This window comes from Candoia aspera, chromosome 1, assembly GCF_035149785.1.
Source record: "Candoia aspera isolate rCanAsp1 chromosome 1, rCanAsp1.hap2, whole genome shotgun sequence".
Lineage (NCBI taxonomy): Eukaryota > Metazoa > Chordata > Lepidosauria > Squamata > Boidae > Candoia > Candoia aspera.
Window position 1 is genome coordinate 167,868,103 of NC_086153.1, and position 18,282 is coordinate 167,886,384.

The 18,282-nt window shown below is 36.3% G+C and overlaps 1 protein-coding gene across 2 annotated transcripts in view; it reads right to left on the reverse strand.

Annotated features, from left to right (window-relative positions):
- The window catches only part of AGAP1 (ArfGAP with GTPase domain, ankyrin repeat and PH domain 1), a 471,115-nt gene that overhangs the window by 117,330 nt on the left and 335,503 nt on the right, over nucleotides 1–18,282 (reverse strand). For both annotated transcript variants that reach the window (XM_063317853.1, XM_063317854.1), the window contains one exon: nucleotides 17,858–18,019. In XM_063317853.1, the coding sequence (XP_063173923.1) occupies nucleotides 17,858–18,019 (162 nt within the window). The remainder of the gene's footprint in view (nucleotides 1–17,857; nucleotides 18,020–18,282) is intronic.

The following is an 18,282-nucleotide window of genomic DNA, read 5'->3' on the forward strand; positions in this document are numbered from 1 at the left end:
TTCTATGGCTGATGATTGATGGCTTAACTGAGGCATCAGAGCTCACTGATGTTCCTATCATGATTTAGGACCAAGAACAATTAAAGTTGATGCCAGCACCTCTCAAGAGGAAATTAAATCAGTCTATCTCAGGCAAAGTCCCCCATATTTTATATTTACATTCCAGTAAAATTCTGCTGCCTTCTTTCATCAAGGGGTGGACTTAATCCAGTGACCCAGAGGAGCACTCCTCACTAAGATAATATTGCTCATCACTGCATCTCCCTTGAACAACCCAAAGCAACATAATGAGAGGTAGCTCTTTAAAAAGACAAAACAAGTTCTGAGAAGCTAGAACTACTTGAGGATTCTTCTGTCTTATGTATAAAACCCTACCATTTGCTCCAAGTCAGGACTGAGGTAACTTGGTTGTATTATGGCTATAGAATTGCTCTCTTTGATCTTGAAAGTGAAATGCTGAACCTTGCGGCTATGTGTAAAAACTGTCTGGGTTCCTGATGTTCTTTCTCTCTATGTTGCTTTCTCTTGCTTCTATTACTGCTTTGGTTGATGGAAGAGCTAATGAAGCATGACACTTTCAGTGCTGAGATATGACAGTCCTTTAAGTATACCATCTTAGTGTCTGACAGATTATTATGTTTCAGAGTATATGCTGAGGAAGTGCGCCCGATTACGTATGAATTGACCTTTCAAAGGTGGTGAATTGCATCCAAGCAAGAAGTACAGTGCAATAATGAACCAAGTCAATTTTATCAGAGTTTGGTGGACACTGTGAGGAGCAGTTCCTGATACGTAGACATCAATAACCAGAATGAAGTGAAAAATTCAACAACATATTGTTAATTGCTTGAAGAACTGAGAGTTCTTGATACAGATATATGGCCAAGTACAGCAAATGCATGAGAGCCAGTTTGGTGTGGTGGTTAAGGCATCAGGCTAGAAACCAGGAGACTGTGAATTCTAGTCCCACCTTAGGCATGAAAGCTGGCTGGGTGTCCTTGGGCCAGTCACTCTCTCTCAGCCCTAGGAAGGAGGCAATGGCAAACCACTTCTGAAAAACCTTGCCAAGAAAACTGCAGGGACTTGTCCAGGCAGTCGCAGAGAATTGGACAAGATGGAATGGATTAAAAAACAAACAAACAAACAAACAAACAGTAAATGCAGTGTTGCTTCCACAGCACACACTTTTTACCTCTATAAACTGACTACTATGTAGAATTTCCACAGTTCCCGTGCTTGTGCCCAGAGAGACAACAGTGCCAGAACAAATGCATGATCTGTTCCTGTTGGTGGATCACCACTTAAACTCCAGTGATGACTATGAACAGGAACTCAGTGTCATGAATGCAAGAAATGCACCAATAAATCTACATCTAGTTCATGTCAATATCACAGATATTGAACCCTTAGTGCATCCTATTAAAATTCACATAAGGCATTTTTTTTTAGAAACCAAAAAATGAATACATGTATATTTCCAGATACAAGATACAATTTTATCCAAATTATAATTTTTATTAGAATCTTTTGAACTCAAAATAATTGAAGACGAATGCTAGTGGTCTCCACAAAAGACTTGCCTCTTTGGGCCACAAAGTATTATTTGATTTTAGTGAATCATTTTGTTTCATTTGAAAATAAATCCATCAAAATTTATTTAGATGTTTAAAATATATGTTCTATTCTTTTTCTTGATATGTCTTCCCGAAGTCTGTTACAGCACCTGCTTTTTGGCACATCAAAGTTCAGATTAGCCCCAACCCTAGTAGCCATCTGCAAGGCCTTGAAGACTTGGTTCTGTCAACAAGCATGTGGGTTGGGAAGTATGTATGGTGATGGTTGTGCTCATGGCTTTGGAGTCTTTTTACCTCAGCTGCCAATTTGTATTTATGGTGACACTGTGTTGTTATTGGAATATTGGATATTGGAATATCTGTTTTTTAACTTGTTAGTTGCCCAGCATAATGATATTGCAGTTGGTGGCCATATAAATAAAATAAATAAATAAGCAAACCAATTACCATTATTTGCTATCCCTAAGTAAAGGGTCTATTTAAAAAAATTAGATTGATATATGAATAATGGATTATAAATTTAAACAGTCATCATCATGTACAAGATAGGCAGTTCCTGGCTCAACAGTAGTGCCTATAAGAGGGATCTAGGTGTCCTGGTGGACCACTGCTTAAGCATGAGTCAGCAGTGTGCTGCAGCTGCCAAAAAAGCCAATACAGCCCTCGGCTGCATCAACAGAGGGATAGCATCAAGATCAAGGGAAGTGATAGTAGCACTCTATACCACACTGGTGATGAGGCCATAATTGAAATACTGCATCCAGTTCTGGTCACCACAATACAAAAAAGATGCTGAGGCCCTAGAAAGAGTGCAGAGAAGAGCAACAAAGATGATAAGGGGTCTGGGGGCTAAATCCTATGAAGAACGGCTAAAAGAACTAGGTATGTCTAGCTTAAGGGAAAGAAGACTGAGGGGAGACATGACAGCAGTCTTCCAGTACTTGAAGGGCTGCCACAGGGAAGAGGGTGTCGATTTATTCTCCATAGCACCTGAGGATAGGACAAGAAGCAATGGGTGGAAGCTCATCAGAGGGAGATCCAACCTGGAAATGAGGAATTTCCTAACAGTGAGAACTATTAAGCAGTGGGACAGCTTGCCCCCCACAACCGTGGGTGCTCCATAGCTGGAAGTTTTCAAGAAAAGATTAGACAACCATTTGTCTGAGATGGTATGAAAATTCCTGCCTTGGGCAGGGGGTTGGACTAGAAGATCTCTAAGGTCCCTTCTCACCCTATGATTCTAGGATCATCAGCAGCAGCAGCAGCAGCATCACCATCATCTCCAACATTCTGTTCCCAGAATGCATGGAAACCAAACAACATATTTACAGCATTTTCCTACTAAGGGACCCATCTGGTTTTTGAAGACACTGCCTCTGATACTAAGATAATGCAAGGGTAACAAGTATTAGTTGTGAATAGACTTATCATCCATGAATGTTAACCCATCTTTGAAGCTACTCAGATGGGTGGCCATTAAATCAAATTTAAACATGTTTAAAATTTAATTTATTTTATGGATAGCTAAACTGTAGCCCGAAGCCCCTTTTTTCCATTCCTTAAAGTCCTACTTAGGCTTTATTTTCTGTCTTTTCTAATACCACTGCACAGAACTGCAGTATTATTTCAAGTGCAGAGTTTGGCTGACACCAACGTGGGCTGAAATCAACTCTTTTCTGCTGCAGTCCCTTCCAATCTACATATAGGATGTCTACTTCTAAATTTTTTCAAGAACTGAATTAGAGTATAAACTCTTCTTGCTGCATTTTAGAAGGAAGTATAAGAAGGGGAAGACTGAAGATACTGGTGCCCAATCATAAGAATCCTGGATTAGTTTCTCATGGCTGCTTTTATTTTTTTTCTATAGGGACATTTAACAATAGCTGCTCATTGTGAACCAGGAAATAAGCTATTTCAGAGGGAAAAATGGCTCTTTCTAGCTGTTTCATATCTACATATCTTTCTCCCTCTGTGTTGTTGTCCAGCCAGTCAGTTCCATTGACCCTCACTTTTGTTTTTCCATTTTCCCCCTCAACATTTACAGAGTTTAGAGGGATACTGATTAGATCTCAGTGGGCTGTTTTTAGCTTTCCTGCCCTTAGGGGTTTTTTTCCTACAGAGAATCTATACTTCTGCAAATTCTGAATCTGCCTTGAATCTGATAGTATCTTTTTTGTGCAGTTATTGCTGTTTTAGCTATAACTGACAGCACTTTGATAATTGAACTGACAATTCAGCAACAAAAGTGTGGAACACTTCTCTTCAACCTTCTAATTACCTTCCACTGGTTTTGCCTTTCTACTCCTCCTCCTCCTCTCCCAAGTCAACCAGCATTTAGTGTTCCACTGAATAAGCTCAATTTTCATTCACATAATATAAAGAATTGGTGGTTTGGATGGACACAGCAATGCCTAATTCCATCTAATTAAAATCTTGGATTTCTCTATTAATTTCTCTGAATACCTCTTATTTGCATCCTTGGAGTCACTGAAAAATAGCTTTTTAGTAAGAACGTAATAAGTCCCCCTGTTTGGGGGAGATGGTCAGTGACAGAAATTTGAATAATAAATAATAAATAAATAAACCTTGCTATCTAGAGAATATTAGCTCTCTCTAGACTTGTAATGTTTTGTCACTAGATCTGGGCAATCTATTAACATCAGCTCCAACAGTTATTCTTAACCAAGTTATGCTGTTGCCTAAGTAGGTGCCAACTGTGGCCAGGGGGGTCTTCTTACCAGCTCTAGCTATATGCTAGTTGTGACTCTACTTGTACCAAGATGCTCTGGCAACAGTAATTCATGATCTGATCACCACTACAATAACACATGCTACCAAATGGGGCTGCCTTTGTAAATGATCCAGAAGGTACCACTGGGACAAAATGCAGCAGCCGGACTCCTAATGAAACAATCCTGACTGGCTAGAGTAACATCTCCTTTGAGATTGCCACACTGGTTGCCCAAATTCAGAATGCTGGTTGTACTTTTCAGGCCCTTTCCAAGGCAGTGCTGGGAGGTATTAAGCAATAACTTGCCAGAATTGAATCTGCCTTCTGGTCTGGTCAAGAGAGGGGCTGATACAGGTCCTCCTCACCAAAAAGTACATGAACCATGGACAGATCTTCTCAGTTGAGTACCCTTTGCCCCACCCCAAAACACAGTTGACCCTGAACCTTGTGGCATTTCATAGGCAAGCCAAAGTAATTCTGCTACAGCACATATTTCGCCCTTAAATTATTTTAGTTTTAAAGGTGCTTAGGATGCTTATCGATGATTTTTGATACTATTTTGTTTACATTTTTAAATTTTTGTTTCTATTTTTTTGTACCCTGTCCAAAGTCCATCATGATTGGAGCAGGTTATAAATACTGAAAAATAGTTGCTCTCTTTTTCTGAAGATTTATAGTACCGTGATTACTGGGCTTTGCACCCAAAAAATAAGGATTCCTTTGGCCCTATAAGTCTTCACTTTCCTCTTTTATAGATTTTTTAAAATAGTTCTGTAAAACATGGCCCTCGCATGAGTTTACTGATTTTGTGTGGATTATGCTGTTGTGACTACATTTAAACAACTGACTTGGAATAAGAATATAGGATGAATATGATGTACTGTATATGTGGCCCTGGAGAAAGATACGGTAACATATACAAACTAAGACTGGCATGGACAGCAACCACAAAATGTTTCTTTTCATCTGACCTATTGTCTTAGTGTCTTGTCACATTTGTAAAATTATATGAAACCTGTGATGATAAAAAGAGGCATAGCTTGCAATGCCACTTAGGATCTATTCACAGCTAATTGGTGTATGTTCTCTTTTAAGACTGGAATTAGAACAGTAATTCTGATCTCAAATATGGCATGCTGAGGTCCTTAGAAATCTTATGACATGCTGGAGACAACTTCATTTTAATTAACAATAATGGTCTTACTTTCAGTATGTATCTCAATATTAGACTATGTAAGTTATAAGTCCTGCCAATGCCATTTTACTGGTTACCTTGGTATAATATAGTCATAACAAATTTGAAAAGCGATTTTACTTAGATCCTTCCTTTGACTACTGAGAATATTTCAAATATAGCAATACATTATTATTTCTTTGGTAAATGTTGCTATTTAATAAGGATACTTTTGGGCAGATGATTATTCTATTGCCAGAATGTTGATGGAACACCCTTTAAAGTGTGACACTGTAGCAATCATTCTCATATAATGTGCCCAGGCCTGGGGCCCTAAGTGTGTGCAGGGACCCCTTTCTTGGTTGTACTAATGATTTGGGTTTGATCTTTCTCTGCTGCTTTTTATTTTAATTTTTGTATTGCTGGTAATTGTTTGTAACTGTTTTTATTTTATTTTAATTGTTTGCCGCCCAGAGGCACTTGTTAAGATGGGCAGCCATATAAATTGGATAAATAAATAAATAAATAAATAAAACAATCTCCAACTCTACTGCTATATTTAAGATGAATTATTAGCTAAATCAATGCATATTTTTATAGTTTTCTACTCTTTAATATAAAACCAGTATCACATGGGGAAAGCTGATTGAAATACAGTTCCATTTTCAGATATACTTTCACTTAAGCCAAAACAGCATCTATAAATTTTATATCTATATAATTTATACATCTATAAAAATGATACAAATGTTAAGTATGAATGTGTAAAAGATAGAACAAAGCTACATTGAGGTTTATTATTTTCTGAATTTTTAAGAAGCAGCAAAAGAGGACAGCCTTCTATAATTAACTATATTTAATATTCTAGAGATGGCAAAAACTACCAAACACCACCTGACCAACTTTTTCTATGAGTTTGTCCTAGAAGCAGAAAAATTAAAAGAATTAAGTTACTAGATCTGTTTCTTAAAAAAAAAAAAAGATTGTCAAATGTCAAATCTCACAAACGGTGACCTTTGCATTTCAGAAATCTTAATTTTTAGGATTTATTATCTTAAGCATTGAACATGCAAGTTAAGTAACAAACTAGTTAGTTCAACCGCTCTTCATCAGGACAGATGGATATTAAAATTTGTGTTTATATCAGAAGGCAGTGTCAAACCATCTCTTTAGTATCAAAAGATGTGAGTTGCTAACTACTAAATGGCTAAATGACAATGGCTGTTACTAATCGCTTATTGAATAATGAAGCTGACACAACTGATAAAAGGTTTCAATTCTGGGGAAAAATGATTTATAGTATTTCACTCTACTGGCACTGTTATTTGTATGACGAATGATTAGACAGGAACCAGTTAATCTCCCTGAACCTCCAACTCAGATGTGGCAGCTTCTGCCAGAGCATCCCAATAAACAGCTAACAATACAGCAATGATGTTGTGAGGGATTGAATACTGGTATTTTATCAAGGCTGATCCCTAGATCAATTTACACAATGGATTTTCTGATGGAAGGAGGGAGAATGTGGAAAGAAAAAAAAAAAAAGTAAAAACTACGTTGCAGCTTGCTGCATTTTGAGCTAAGGCCATGTTCCTTATAGTACAGAAATGAAATCATTAATTCTACTGGGCATTAATGATTTTACAAAGTTCAGTATAGTTTATAGATTTCCTTAATGGCAAAATCAGAACTGCAGCAACATATGGATTTATCAAGATTTTTCTTATGTTATATTGCAACATTTTTTTTGCTTATGTTCCACAAACCTATTTCTATCAGAATGGGGAAAGATTGTAGCTTCACTTGAAACATTAAAAAAAATCTAAAAGAAGAAATCAATGTAGCTTTGTATTTTTGGAGGTTAAGAAAAAAGGGGAAAATAACAACAACCACAACCTCATGCCTTCATTTGTCTTCTGAAACATTGGGGAAAAAAAGGAAACATTGATTATATTTCCTAATATTTTAAATGATACTTCAAATGGTCAAGATGCAAAATAAATTATTCTATGAATACAGCAAATAAGAAATAAACTAACATATATAGACAAGTTTGTCTCAGTACAGTTCTCCCAGTTTTTAAAAATCTTTTGACTTCAGATTCAGAAAATAAGATTTATTTAACAATGTTTCTTTCATCAAAGAACCCTAGTTTTCTCTTTTTTTCTCAGTTTCTTCCTGAAAACTAATGCATTCTGTATTTGTTCGATATGGTGGACAAAGGCCAGGCTGGAATATATATAAAACAACTTCCATCTCCCCACACCCACCCCAATTAATCCACTGCGGGATGCAGATGTCTTCACTGAAGGTTATGGACCATAATTCTGGTTCCAGTGTGGGCTCGCAGAAAGATTTTCTAAGCAATCCTGAGAGACAGTGCCTGGCACAAAGTACCTATGGGAGGACTAGAACCTGGGTCTCCCCATTGCTAGACCAATCAGATCACTTGGAACAACCAGAATACTTGAAACAATGCTGCTAGGAATGACCACATTTTGTTCCAAAGATGGGACAATACTGGAGTATTTAATCTCAAACTCAAAAAAAGGTCAAAAGTGAAGTCTGGGATCATTGATACTTTTTTCAAGCTCAAAACATTTGGAACAGCCATTTGATCTTGGACCCCTACTAGCATCCCAGGGAGACAGTAATACCTCTCTCTTCATTATCTATTTCAGGCTAAAAGACCTTGATAGGAGCCAAGACAAAGAGCTGAGAAATGGGGCAGAGTAATGAGATGGTTTTAAGTGTAGGAAAGTCATATTCAGGTGTAGACAGCAGATTAGATTGGTTCACCCATAGAGGATGGGATATCACATTGGTTTCTAGAGAAGCGCTGGGGATGTTTTCTCAGACCTGGTCATCCAGACATCCTATCCTGCCAGAAACTTCTGAAGTATGTGCTACCATGGCTTCCAAGCCTCCAGTCCATACTAAAGCCATAGAGGGCCATTTACAGAACATATGCAAGTGATGAAGCACAAGGTCAGGAGCTTTGAGCAAGTATAGTTAGCTCTGGGGTGAATATGAGTAGGTACAGTACTGATATGATCATAAGATGGTAGCAGCAATCAGACAGAAGAAACTTCATGAAGAACACATCAAAAGATCATATTCGGGTTGTTGGACAATGACTAATTCTCACTCTAAGCTATGCTGTGAGCAATTTGGGCAGTTCTCCCTGAATACGTTCATTTGGATTCATGCTCGGTTTAAAGTGAATTCCATTAATACCTTCCACTGGGTGACCATTGCATTGTCTAGTGTCATTCATTTGACTTAGATCCACAATTCTTGGGGTACCTGGATCTGTTTGTGTCACCATTTATAGCTTGGCTTATGAGACTGTCTTGCCAGTGATTACTGACATCTTTAATACTGTTTTTTTTGTGGATGGAAATTCATTCTTCTTAAAGGAGGCAGTGGTGGTCCTGTCTTTGGATCAGCCAATTTCAACAGCTATTGTCTGCGGACCAATATTGCATATTCAGCCAAGCTGATGGAGAAGCTTTGTGGTTGTTCTGCTCTCATCATCCTGGTTATTACTAGAAAATGGCACTGCAAGACTTCTACTCAGCCTCCTGCAAGTTATCCTGTGTGATGCCACAAGGACCTTTCTTACCTAGTTTTTATCAATATGGGGAAGATATTTTTTTCTTTCCTGTGAGCCTGGGACTGGATATCTCTGAATGTCTCTATGCTGCACAAAACTAGGTATGGAAAAAACTTGAAACTCAAGGCTGACAAGCTGGAGTTGTTACTGCATCTGAGGTTAGGACTTCAGGACTCAGAAGAAACATCTATTCTGGATGAACTGTTTGGTTTTAATTGTAGTAATTATTTTAGCTATTTTAAAATGTACTGTTCACTGTTAAAGTTTTCAGGTTTGCTTTATCTATATTAATCTATATTTAATTTCATTTTTGTAAGCAGTCAAGTGAGTGTCTCATAGGTATTTTGGGTCCACAGGATTTGATACATGATACAGCATGTCAGACAGTGCTTGTGATTTTTTTTTGATTTAATTAACACTGCAAGCAACATAAAGCAAGAGGTTTCTACATGCACTTTTAGCTGACATTCCTTTGCAGGAGTTATTTACAACTAAATACTATAAGCCAAACATCATCTTCTGCTTTCTCCACTTGCCTGCCTACAAAGCAGCAGGGGAAAAGACAGAAGTAACCAATCAGAGACTTGACTTATTTTCAACTGGCAAAACATTGTAAAATAAAGCATTATTATATAAATGAAGCTTTCTGCTTCTGGCCAAATCTGTTCTGTGTGGAGATTATCAGGTCAGCTAAATATAAAGTGTACTTCTTCTATGTGCTATTCCTAAGTAGGTAATTACTTAGGGATAAGAAAGGGACTAATTAGATTGGCCAGCATTCTATCTCTGTCAGACTGTCACTGGTGCAGTCTCTGGCTCATGGAACTTGGCCTTTCCCAATCTCATGTCTCCTGTCTCCTACACTGGCAGATACGGCCCTCTTGGCAGCTCCTCCTCTGCTTCAGTGCTTTTCTCTGGGTTGCATCCTCCTCTGTTTCAGATAACTTGTTCTGGGCATCCCAGGAACAACAACATAGCTTCAGGAGTGCAAAACTGCCTGGCCTGTCTAAGGATCTCCAGTCATCACTGCTTTTTCCTAAAACCACCAGGCTTCAACTGCCAAAGCTGTCTAGACTCCATCATGGTTTTCCAGTCATTGCACTTCCATTTCTTCTTCCAAGTGTCCCCCTTCTTCCACAAGACCCACATTTTAAGTCTCCATTTTTGCCAGCTCAGCAGCTGCTTCTCCCTCTTCTATGAAAAAAATCTTCCTATGGGAAACTTCCTACTCTCAGCTTCTGCTAACTACTTATCAGTAATGAGAATATAGTTTGGATTTCTGGGTAGCTATATGACAGGATGCTAAAGAACCATGGACCATAGCAGGCTATAACATAATGGTTGCTACACAAATATTCCAAATTAATAAATGCAACATGCTGTTTCAAACACTTCCTCAGCACTCACCAGTCTCTCTGCCTTACCTTTATTTTTCAAAGGGTTTTTTTTTTAACTAAATAAAAAATATTTAGCTAAATAAATTAGGGATGTGGAAAGTTGGCTTTCTAAAAAGAAATGCCACACAGTAGTATCATCTTTATATTTTTGAATATAAAAATGATGGGTGGCTGCACTCCAATTTGTTTGGAAGTCCAGCTCCCCAAAATAAAAAGAAAGGTAAGTTACAAGGGCAGACAGCATTGTAGGGGAGGGAGAGCAATTATATTAGCTTGCCCGCTAGCAAACAGCCACATGAGGTGAACAGTCAAACTTGGTGAACATTTTGTGGCAACACCAATGATACGCTTTCAACATTCCAAATGTAAATATCAGCCAAAAAGAGTTGTGTCTCCATGACTTTCAGCTTTATGCCACATAAGTGAGCATCTCTCATACAGAAAGAGTTTCCCCTGTTCTCAGAATCTTTAGAGTATTCTGTAGTTTACCAACTCTTTCAAGCAGGGGTAGGATATATAAGGGAAAAACTGATATGCCAGCCATATCCATTCTCCTTGCAAACTAGATACAATTCATGGTGTGTATATAATTTTTCAATCCTATTATTACTGGATAAAAGTTAGCTAAAAATTTAAAACGTATACTCTAATTATCAACATTTATGAAATATATTAAACATTATTATGGAAATATATTATGGAATATGGAAATATCTTAAACATTATTAAACTTTATATCATTACATTTAAATTAGGCAGGAACAAGGAAAGGCTAAAAATTGACTAGGAGTTCAGATACTCTAAATGGCTAATATGTCCATTTTTTACCTGAAGCCTCTCCAATGCAGTTTTGCTATTAAGCAAAACCTAAAGGAAGGTAATCAATTCCAACTAAAAAGCACTTATCCTGGAATGACTACGTGTAAGACACTTCAAACTGCTGGCTAGCTGCCAAAACCCAGACAACCGCTATCAATGTTTCTGACTATCACAAGAGCACAAGGGGCCATGCATAATTGACTAGAAGATGGGCTAAAACTGTGCCCAATCAGTATGTGATCAAAAACGCGTGGAATATTCAGCGCCACTTGATTACATGAAGGCACGTCCTTTCACTCTCCTCATGAAATCTCTTCAAGGTCCAGAGTACTGTAATAAGATCATTACTGTCAAGCGATACGAATCACAGGGAATGAGTCTTGGGATAGAAAGTCATACTTCACAAGCTTCTCGGGCCTTTTTTTAAATTTTATTTTACTGCATACTGAGGCAGCAAGATGATGAGGTGACAGATAATGATCACATCACTGTGTGGCAACTAAAAAAGTACTTTTAAGTGAAAAAACAGAAATTGGTTAAAAAAACTCAATCTCATTTTACTTTATTAATAAAAAATTTAATAGATTTAAATTGTGCTCACTATATCAATTGATTTCTTGACATTAAATTAATAATCTGATAAAATATTGCTATAATATGTGTACCTATTAACTACTTGCAAAAAATCAGTTTTCTATTCACAAAAAAGTTTCATTATCCTGAGAAGGGAAGAGATAGTAGTGAACTGAATGGCCAGTTGAAGCAATCTACTTCATTTCCTTAATATATATAGTGCATTTAGCTCACAGGTCTTACATTAGGCTAAATATATAATGCAAAAGGCAGAAGAATTGAGAGTACAGGCTAACAAATCCTATTATAAAATCTGGCTATCCCAAACATGACAGAAAGCACTGCTGTTGATTCCAATCTGACAACCAAACAATTTAAAAGAAAAAATTATTAGTCATTAATAATATGCTGATTTTTCATTAGGCAAAATGATTGGGGGCATGAAATAAATACCAAAATAGTTTAAATTTTTTTTTTTTCGCACTCTAGTGTCAAAATCACAGATGCTTTTTCTCCAACTGACAGGTTCTTCTCTCAATAAAAAGAGGCTCTGTTTAAGCCCTAGAAGTAGCAACACTACTTTTCAGATACCTTACAATGATTCTGTTATAATGTGAAAAAATCCAATTTTTCTAGAAATCCAAATTTTGAACTGTTTAATTAGAAAGGTTACAAACCAATCAAGCAAAACAGATTTTATGTGATTTCTATTGGCTGCTCGCATTCAGAATACTACGGTTTTTTCCCCAGTGATGAAATTGTATCATATGCCTAATATTTTCTTTTACCACCAGTTTACTAGCAAACAACTAATGCATCCAAAATTAACATGTTTTCAGAATTAAACTAGACCAGTTTTCTACTAAGAATAGACGAGAAATCAACAAGAAAACAAGGTACTTACTCTTAATGGGCCTCCTGCTAACACATTAAAAAGCTTTATTTTTGAAATAGGCAAAACATCATGACCTCTTTATAATATGCCTATAAAAGGACCTCTGACAAAATGAACTCTGACATGATCTCTTTATAATATGTTTAGATGTCTTTTTGTAAGAACTACCATGAGAATCATTGTTCCAATCTTTGCAAATGTACTTCTGTCCTTCCTCCTTTATTCCTAGTAACATATCAGCAAGTTCTTAGTATGCACCTCTTTTAGTGATTACCCACAGATACAACACTTTGTGCTGAAGGATCCTGATAATGCACCTCTGTGCAAATCAATTCATCCTAATATTTGGTCTTCTAAGAATCTACAGTACTTTCTTTTTTTAGTACCAGGACTCTCTTCCTTCCAACTGGGAAGGTGTAACTTGCAACCTCTCCTGACCTGAAGTTAACAAGAGCTGAAAGAGGAGAAAAAAGCTCTCAATTTGTTTAGTGGGTTAAAACAACAGATGCATTTCTCCTCCCTTGACTTCCACTCTTCAGCATCAACATAATCGTCTTTCAACAGCAATCCTTTTATGCCAGCTGGTTTGTGATACGTGACCCCGAAGGTTTCCTAAGCAAAGGTGAGTTCATGTTAAATTTTATTAATTTCTGTTCTCCAATTCCCAAAGTGTAGTATCAGTATATGGTATACTGTAAATAAATCAAAGGTACACTAAAATTTAAGATACTGTATGTACTTCAAAAATGATAATACAAACAGAAAGTACACTAAGGACTCATGAAACAAACCTGTAATTGGCATTTTAAATGAGAGCCGAATCCTCCTGTCAAAATGCAATAAAGTACCATGCTATATTTAATGCAGTTAATTTAAGTCAACTGGATATCTAATATTGTTTTATTCATTTAGTTACTTAATTTGTATGCCACCCATTCCTGAAGGCTCTGAGTGGCTAACAATCAAAAACATCATAAAAAGAATCCCTAAAAATAAACCCACCCAAGAAGATTAATAAAAAATCCCAGCAGGAAAACATATAAAGTCACATGTCTGCCAACACATCCCAATGTTCAGAGCATGCCTTCCTCCTGACTAGATGAAAAAGCCAGATCTTAACTGCTCTCCTGAAACCCAGGAGGGAAGGGGTAGTTTGGATCTCTGTATGGGACAGCAATAAAAAATGTCCATTTCCTAGGTCATATCAGATGGCATTCTTAAATATGTGAGTTTTGATGGAGCTGATCCTGTTTGATCTGATCGGATGGACAATTGAATATTGGAGAACACAATCCCATAGATAACCAGGTCATGTAGAGCCTTAAAGGTGACAAACAGCATCTTGAATTGCACCCAGAAGACAACTGGCAGCCAATGCAGTTCTTGAAGCAGCAGGTCACATGAATACCCATCACCACTCAGGCCACTGCATTTTGTACCCGCTGTAGCTTCTGAAGGCTTTTCAAGGGCAATTCCATGTAGAACATGTTAGGATAATTAGCGTCACCTAGGTTTAACTGGATGCTAGAATATTTCTTGACATCAGTCAAGCTGTAGAACAGTATCAGCAACAACCTTTCAGCTGTGAACCTCAACCTTGTAAGTGATATTCTGGAATAATTTAGCTTTGATACCAGCTAGATTATTCCTTATTTCTCAATCCCTTTCAATTGGGCACTTGTACTTTGTGTAGCTTGAATTTCAGAATATTTCTTTTTTTTTTTAAACTTTATTCAATTTCAAATTATATAGTTAAAATACAATATAGAAAATATAGGAAAGCAAGAAGATAGAGCTAAAGAAAAAAGAAGAAACTATAAAAGTGAAGAAACGAAAGATGGTTTCCAACTTCTCCAATACAGATACAAATACAATTTAAAATATAATCTCTTACCAGTAATTAAACCATATTAATACTATTTCTGTTACTTGACCTTGTCTCCTTTTGCCCCTTCTACTGTGAATGAAGTTGGATAATTTCAACATCATGAACCACATGAAAAGCCTCCAATTTATATGCACAGTGCTTTGGTTACTTCATGCATTTATTTTTTTTTCTTTCCCATCAAATATGATGGGAAAGTCAATAGACTAACATTAAAAAAAAATTCCTTGAACCTATGAGTTGACTGTTTGACCTATTGACATATAATTTTCTCTAGTTGCCATCCAGTGATCTTTCAGCTTTGTGCAGCCACTAAATAAGTGCTACTGAAGACTTTAGTTTGGAGTCTGAGAAAAGAAGATAGCTGTGGGGATCCATGCAGGAACTGTAAACTACCCTAAAAATATTATGTAAGGGGAGGAAGTAAGGAAGTAAGGAATTACAGCTTCTGGGAGCAATGGCCACTGGGGAGGTAATTCCCTGCCAGGGAGGCTACAAAAGTACAACATTTAAGTCCTTTTAAATTACGATTTTGGTCTAAGAAAATTATAAATGGATTAAGGGTCCAGATAAATTTGGAATATTGACTTTCACTACAAGATTTTGGAATTAACTATAAAAAATAAACAATTTATCGTGGGAAACTTATTTTGGTTATCCTGGCAACTGCAAGTCATAACAAAGGGTAAGTGATGATTTTAGAAACTGGACAGTACAGGGGACTAAAGATTTTAAGCAGAAGAAAAAAAATACAAGCCTGATGTCAATTAATACTGGGACTTAGAGAATGATACAAAATGTTGTAACACTGGAAATATTAAAGGAGATCTGTGAAGAATGGAGCCAGAATTTAGTAAATACAATATCAACACTGTCAGTAATGATGTCTGCTTCTATGGATAGACAATTTCTAAAAGATTTTAATGAAGGCATGACAGATGTGGAACAAATATAAATCTAATAAATAAATAAATTTAATCTGATAAGATAGAGAAAGTACAGAATGTGGAACTACGAATGACAGGCAAAGAGAATGATTTGGAAAAGCATGCTTTATACAAAAGAAACTGGCTGAAGTTTTAAAAATTAAAAGGGAAATACAAATGATAAACCAAGAAAATGACCTGGAAAATGTTTTCTTATTAGATCTACAAAAGAGGCTTGTTAAAGCCTTGAAGAAATCTGTGTGATGGGATAAAGAAAAATTGAAGAGAAATCAAATCCTATGACAATATTTGATTGAATTAAAGATTAAGACTGTTAGAAGCAAAAGGAAGGACTATAAAGTTGGTTTATTTGATCAAGGTTAAAATAAGACTGCTTTTTGGAATGTTCTGGCAACCCTTTATGGACTTCCTGACACCAGGATTGAAAAGTTAATGTTTTATGGATTTGCTTATAGGTAAGAGATGGGACATGGGATGAAGAGATATCTGTTTAACTGTATTAGGGGGTGAAGAGATATTCAATTTGTTTATACTTGTGATGAAGGTTGGAGTCAGTTCTTTATATATTTCTTTTCTTTATTACATACTTTTTCTTTTTTGTTTGTTCCTGCACTTTTTATTCTTTTTTTCCATTATCTTCTCTTTAAGTTTAGTTTGTTACTATGGCAGAGATTTTGCAATATCCTACAAAAATTACTTGTATTGTTCAAATTATAGTAGTAAATTTATTCAACCAGTGAGTATTGGTAAGTGTGTGTGTGTGCGTGTGTATGCTTGTGTTATCTATCTATCTGATAGCCACTAGGGCTGTGCACGTGTCAAAAACGAACTGGAAAAAATGTTATTTTCCAATTCATTTTTCACTAAAGTTCATTAAAGTTCATGTGACTCTTAAAATAGGGTGGAAGCCCAAAAAATGATTGACTGCTTTAATCAACAACAGAATAATAGCCGTAACAGCAGCACTAACATATTTATTTATTTGTTTCATTAAATTCTAAGCCACTGCAGTCAAACAACTCTCAAAGATAAAGATAAAATTACAGGAAACCAAAGTACAGCACATTATAGATAGTCACATTAAAATAAGTGATAAGGTGGACATTTTAGTTGCTTATTTTTGGATAGAAAATAAAAGGCAAACATGGGAAGTATAGCAAAGGATGATAGTTTCTAAAATATAAGTAATTAAGCAAGACTAGCTAGAGAAAGCAAGAAGACTACACCTACTAGATTAATTACTGTCAAGCTACTCTTCTGAAGAGAAGAACAGGATAAAAATCAAACCAATAAAATAAGATATTCTTGCCCAATTGCAAACATTTGTTTTGTGCAGTAAGACTACTCGTTACTTTTAGCCCTTTCTACAGTAACTCCCCCCCCGCAAACTATTTTTAAATCATGCTGATTCCACACGCAATAGCCTCCTAGCATGGCCTGAAATGCCAGAAGAGTGTTTTTCCCCACATTACAGATTTCAAGGTTTACTATGTGAAGAGACATTCTCTGAACGCCTTCAGTAAAGAGGATCATGACAACCATAATAAGGGAGCCCTTATATGCTGTTGATCTGCCAAACTAAAGACTACATTTCATTAGGGCTAAGGAATAAAAATAAGATCTACTTTCATAAGTCACCAACAGGTGTTGTAACTATGCTCTTGCATGTTCCAAAGCACCTCTTCCAAATCTTGTCTGAAGAATTGTAATCTCTATGTTGCATCAAATGAACTTTCAATTACACTAAAGATCTGTTCCCAATCTCACCCTAATGAAAAATGTCAACCGTAGAATAATTTGTAGAATAAAGTCAGTTTCTAATGAAAAAACTCACACAGCCATACTGAAATGGAAATTACTGTAAAGGAAAAGGTGATGTAGCAAAAAAATCTTTGGCATAAAAATCACAAGAATTCAAGACAGAGCTCCATCCTTCTATCAGTTGCATCAGGTAATTTATTTCCACTTCATTCATGAGAGTAAAGTAGACATGGAAGTAATCTTAATTCCTACAGGTTACAGATGAAAGCACCCAGTTCCATTTAGAAGTTGGCTTGTTTCTTAAAAAAATACAGGGAGGACAAGATTCTGTTGTTGTTGTCCAGGAAGTAGTGGCAAGAAAGCAGTATAATAACAAAAATCTAGCCAAATTCAAATCTAGATAAAAACTCCTGCATCATTTAAGACATACATACATACATACATACATAAAGAGTTTACTTCATAAGATAACTTAAAATAGATACCTTCAGCAGTTCCTGAGATACCATCAGCTTTAACATTGCTGGTGCTTTTCTTCCTACGATGCTTTTTTCTGTTTGCATGAGGGGAAGGAGGTGGGTCCAGTTTAGGACTTGTGTTACTAGATATACTTGGACTGGAACACACAGAATCTCCCAAACCAGTATCTGTAATTTGAGACAAGAAAACAAGAGAAAACATGAAGTATGGGATATATTCACCTGCCTAATAGTAAGGAGCAAGTACTGCGTTTAATGAAGATTAAATTATGAGTAGTTAAATGCTTATTTTTTTTAGAAAAATTATGCCTTTAATAAAATAGAAGAGGAAAAATAAAACAACGAAAAACAAGAGTGAAAAAAAGCAATACAATATGTGTGTGTGTTTGTGTGTGTGCGCTTCTGATATATGTATATGAAAGTTTTTCACA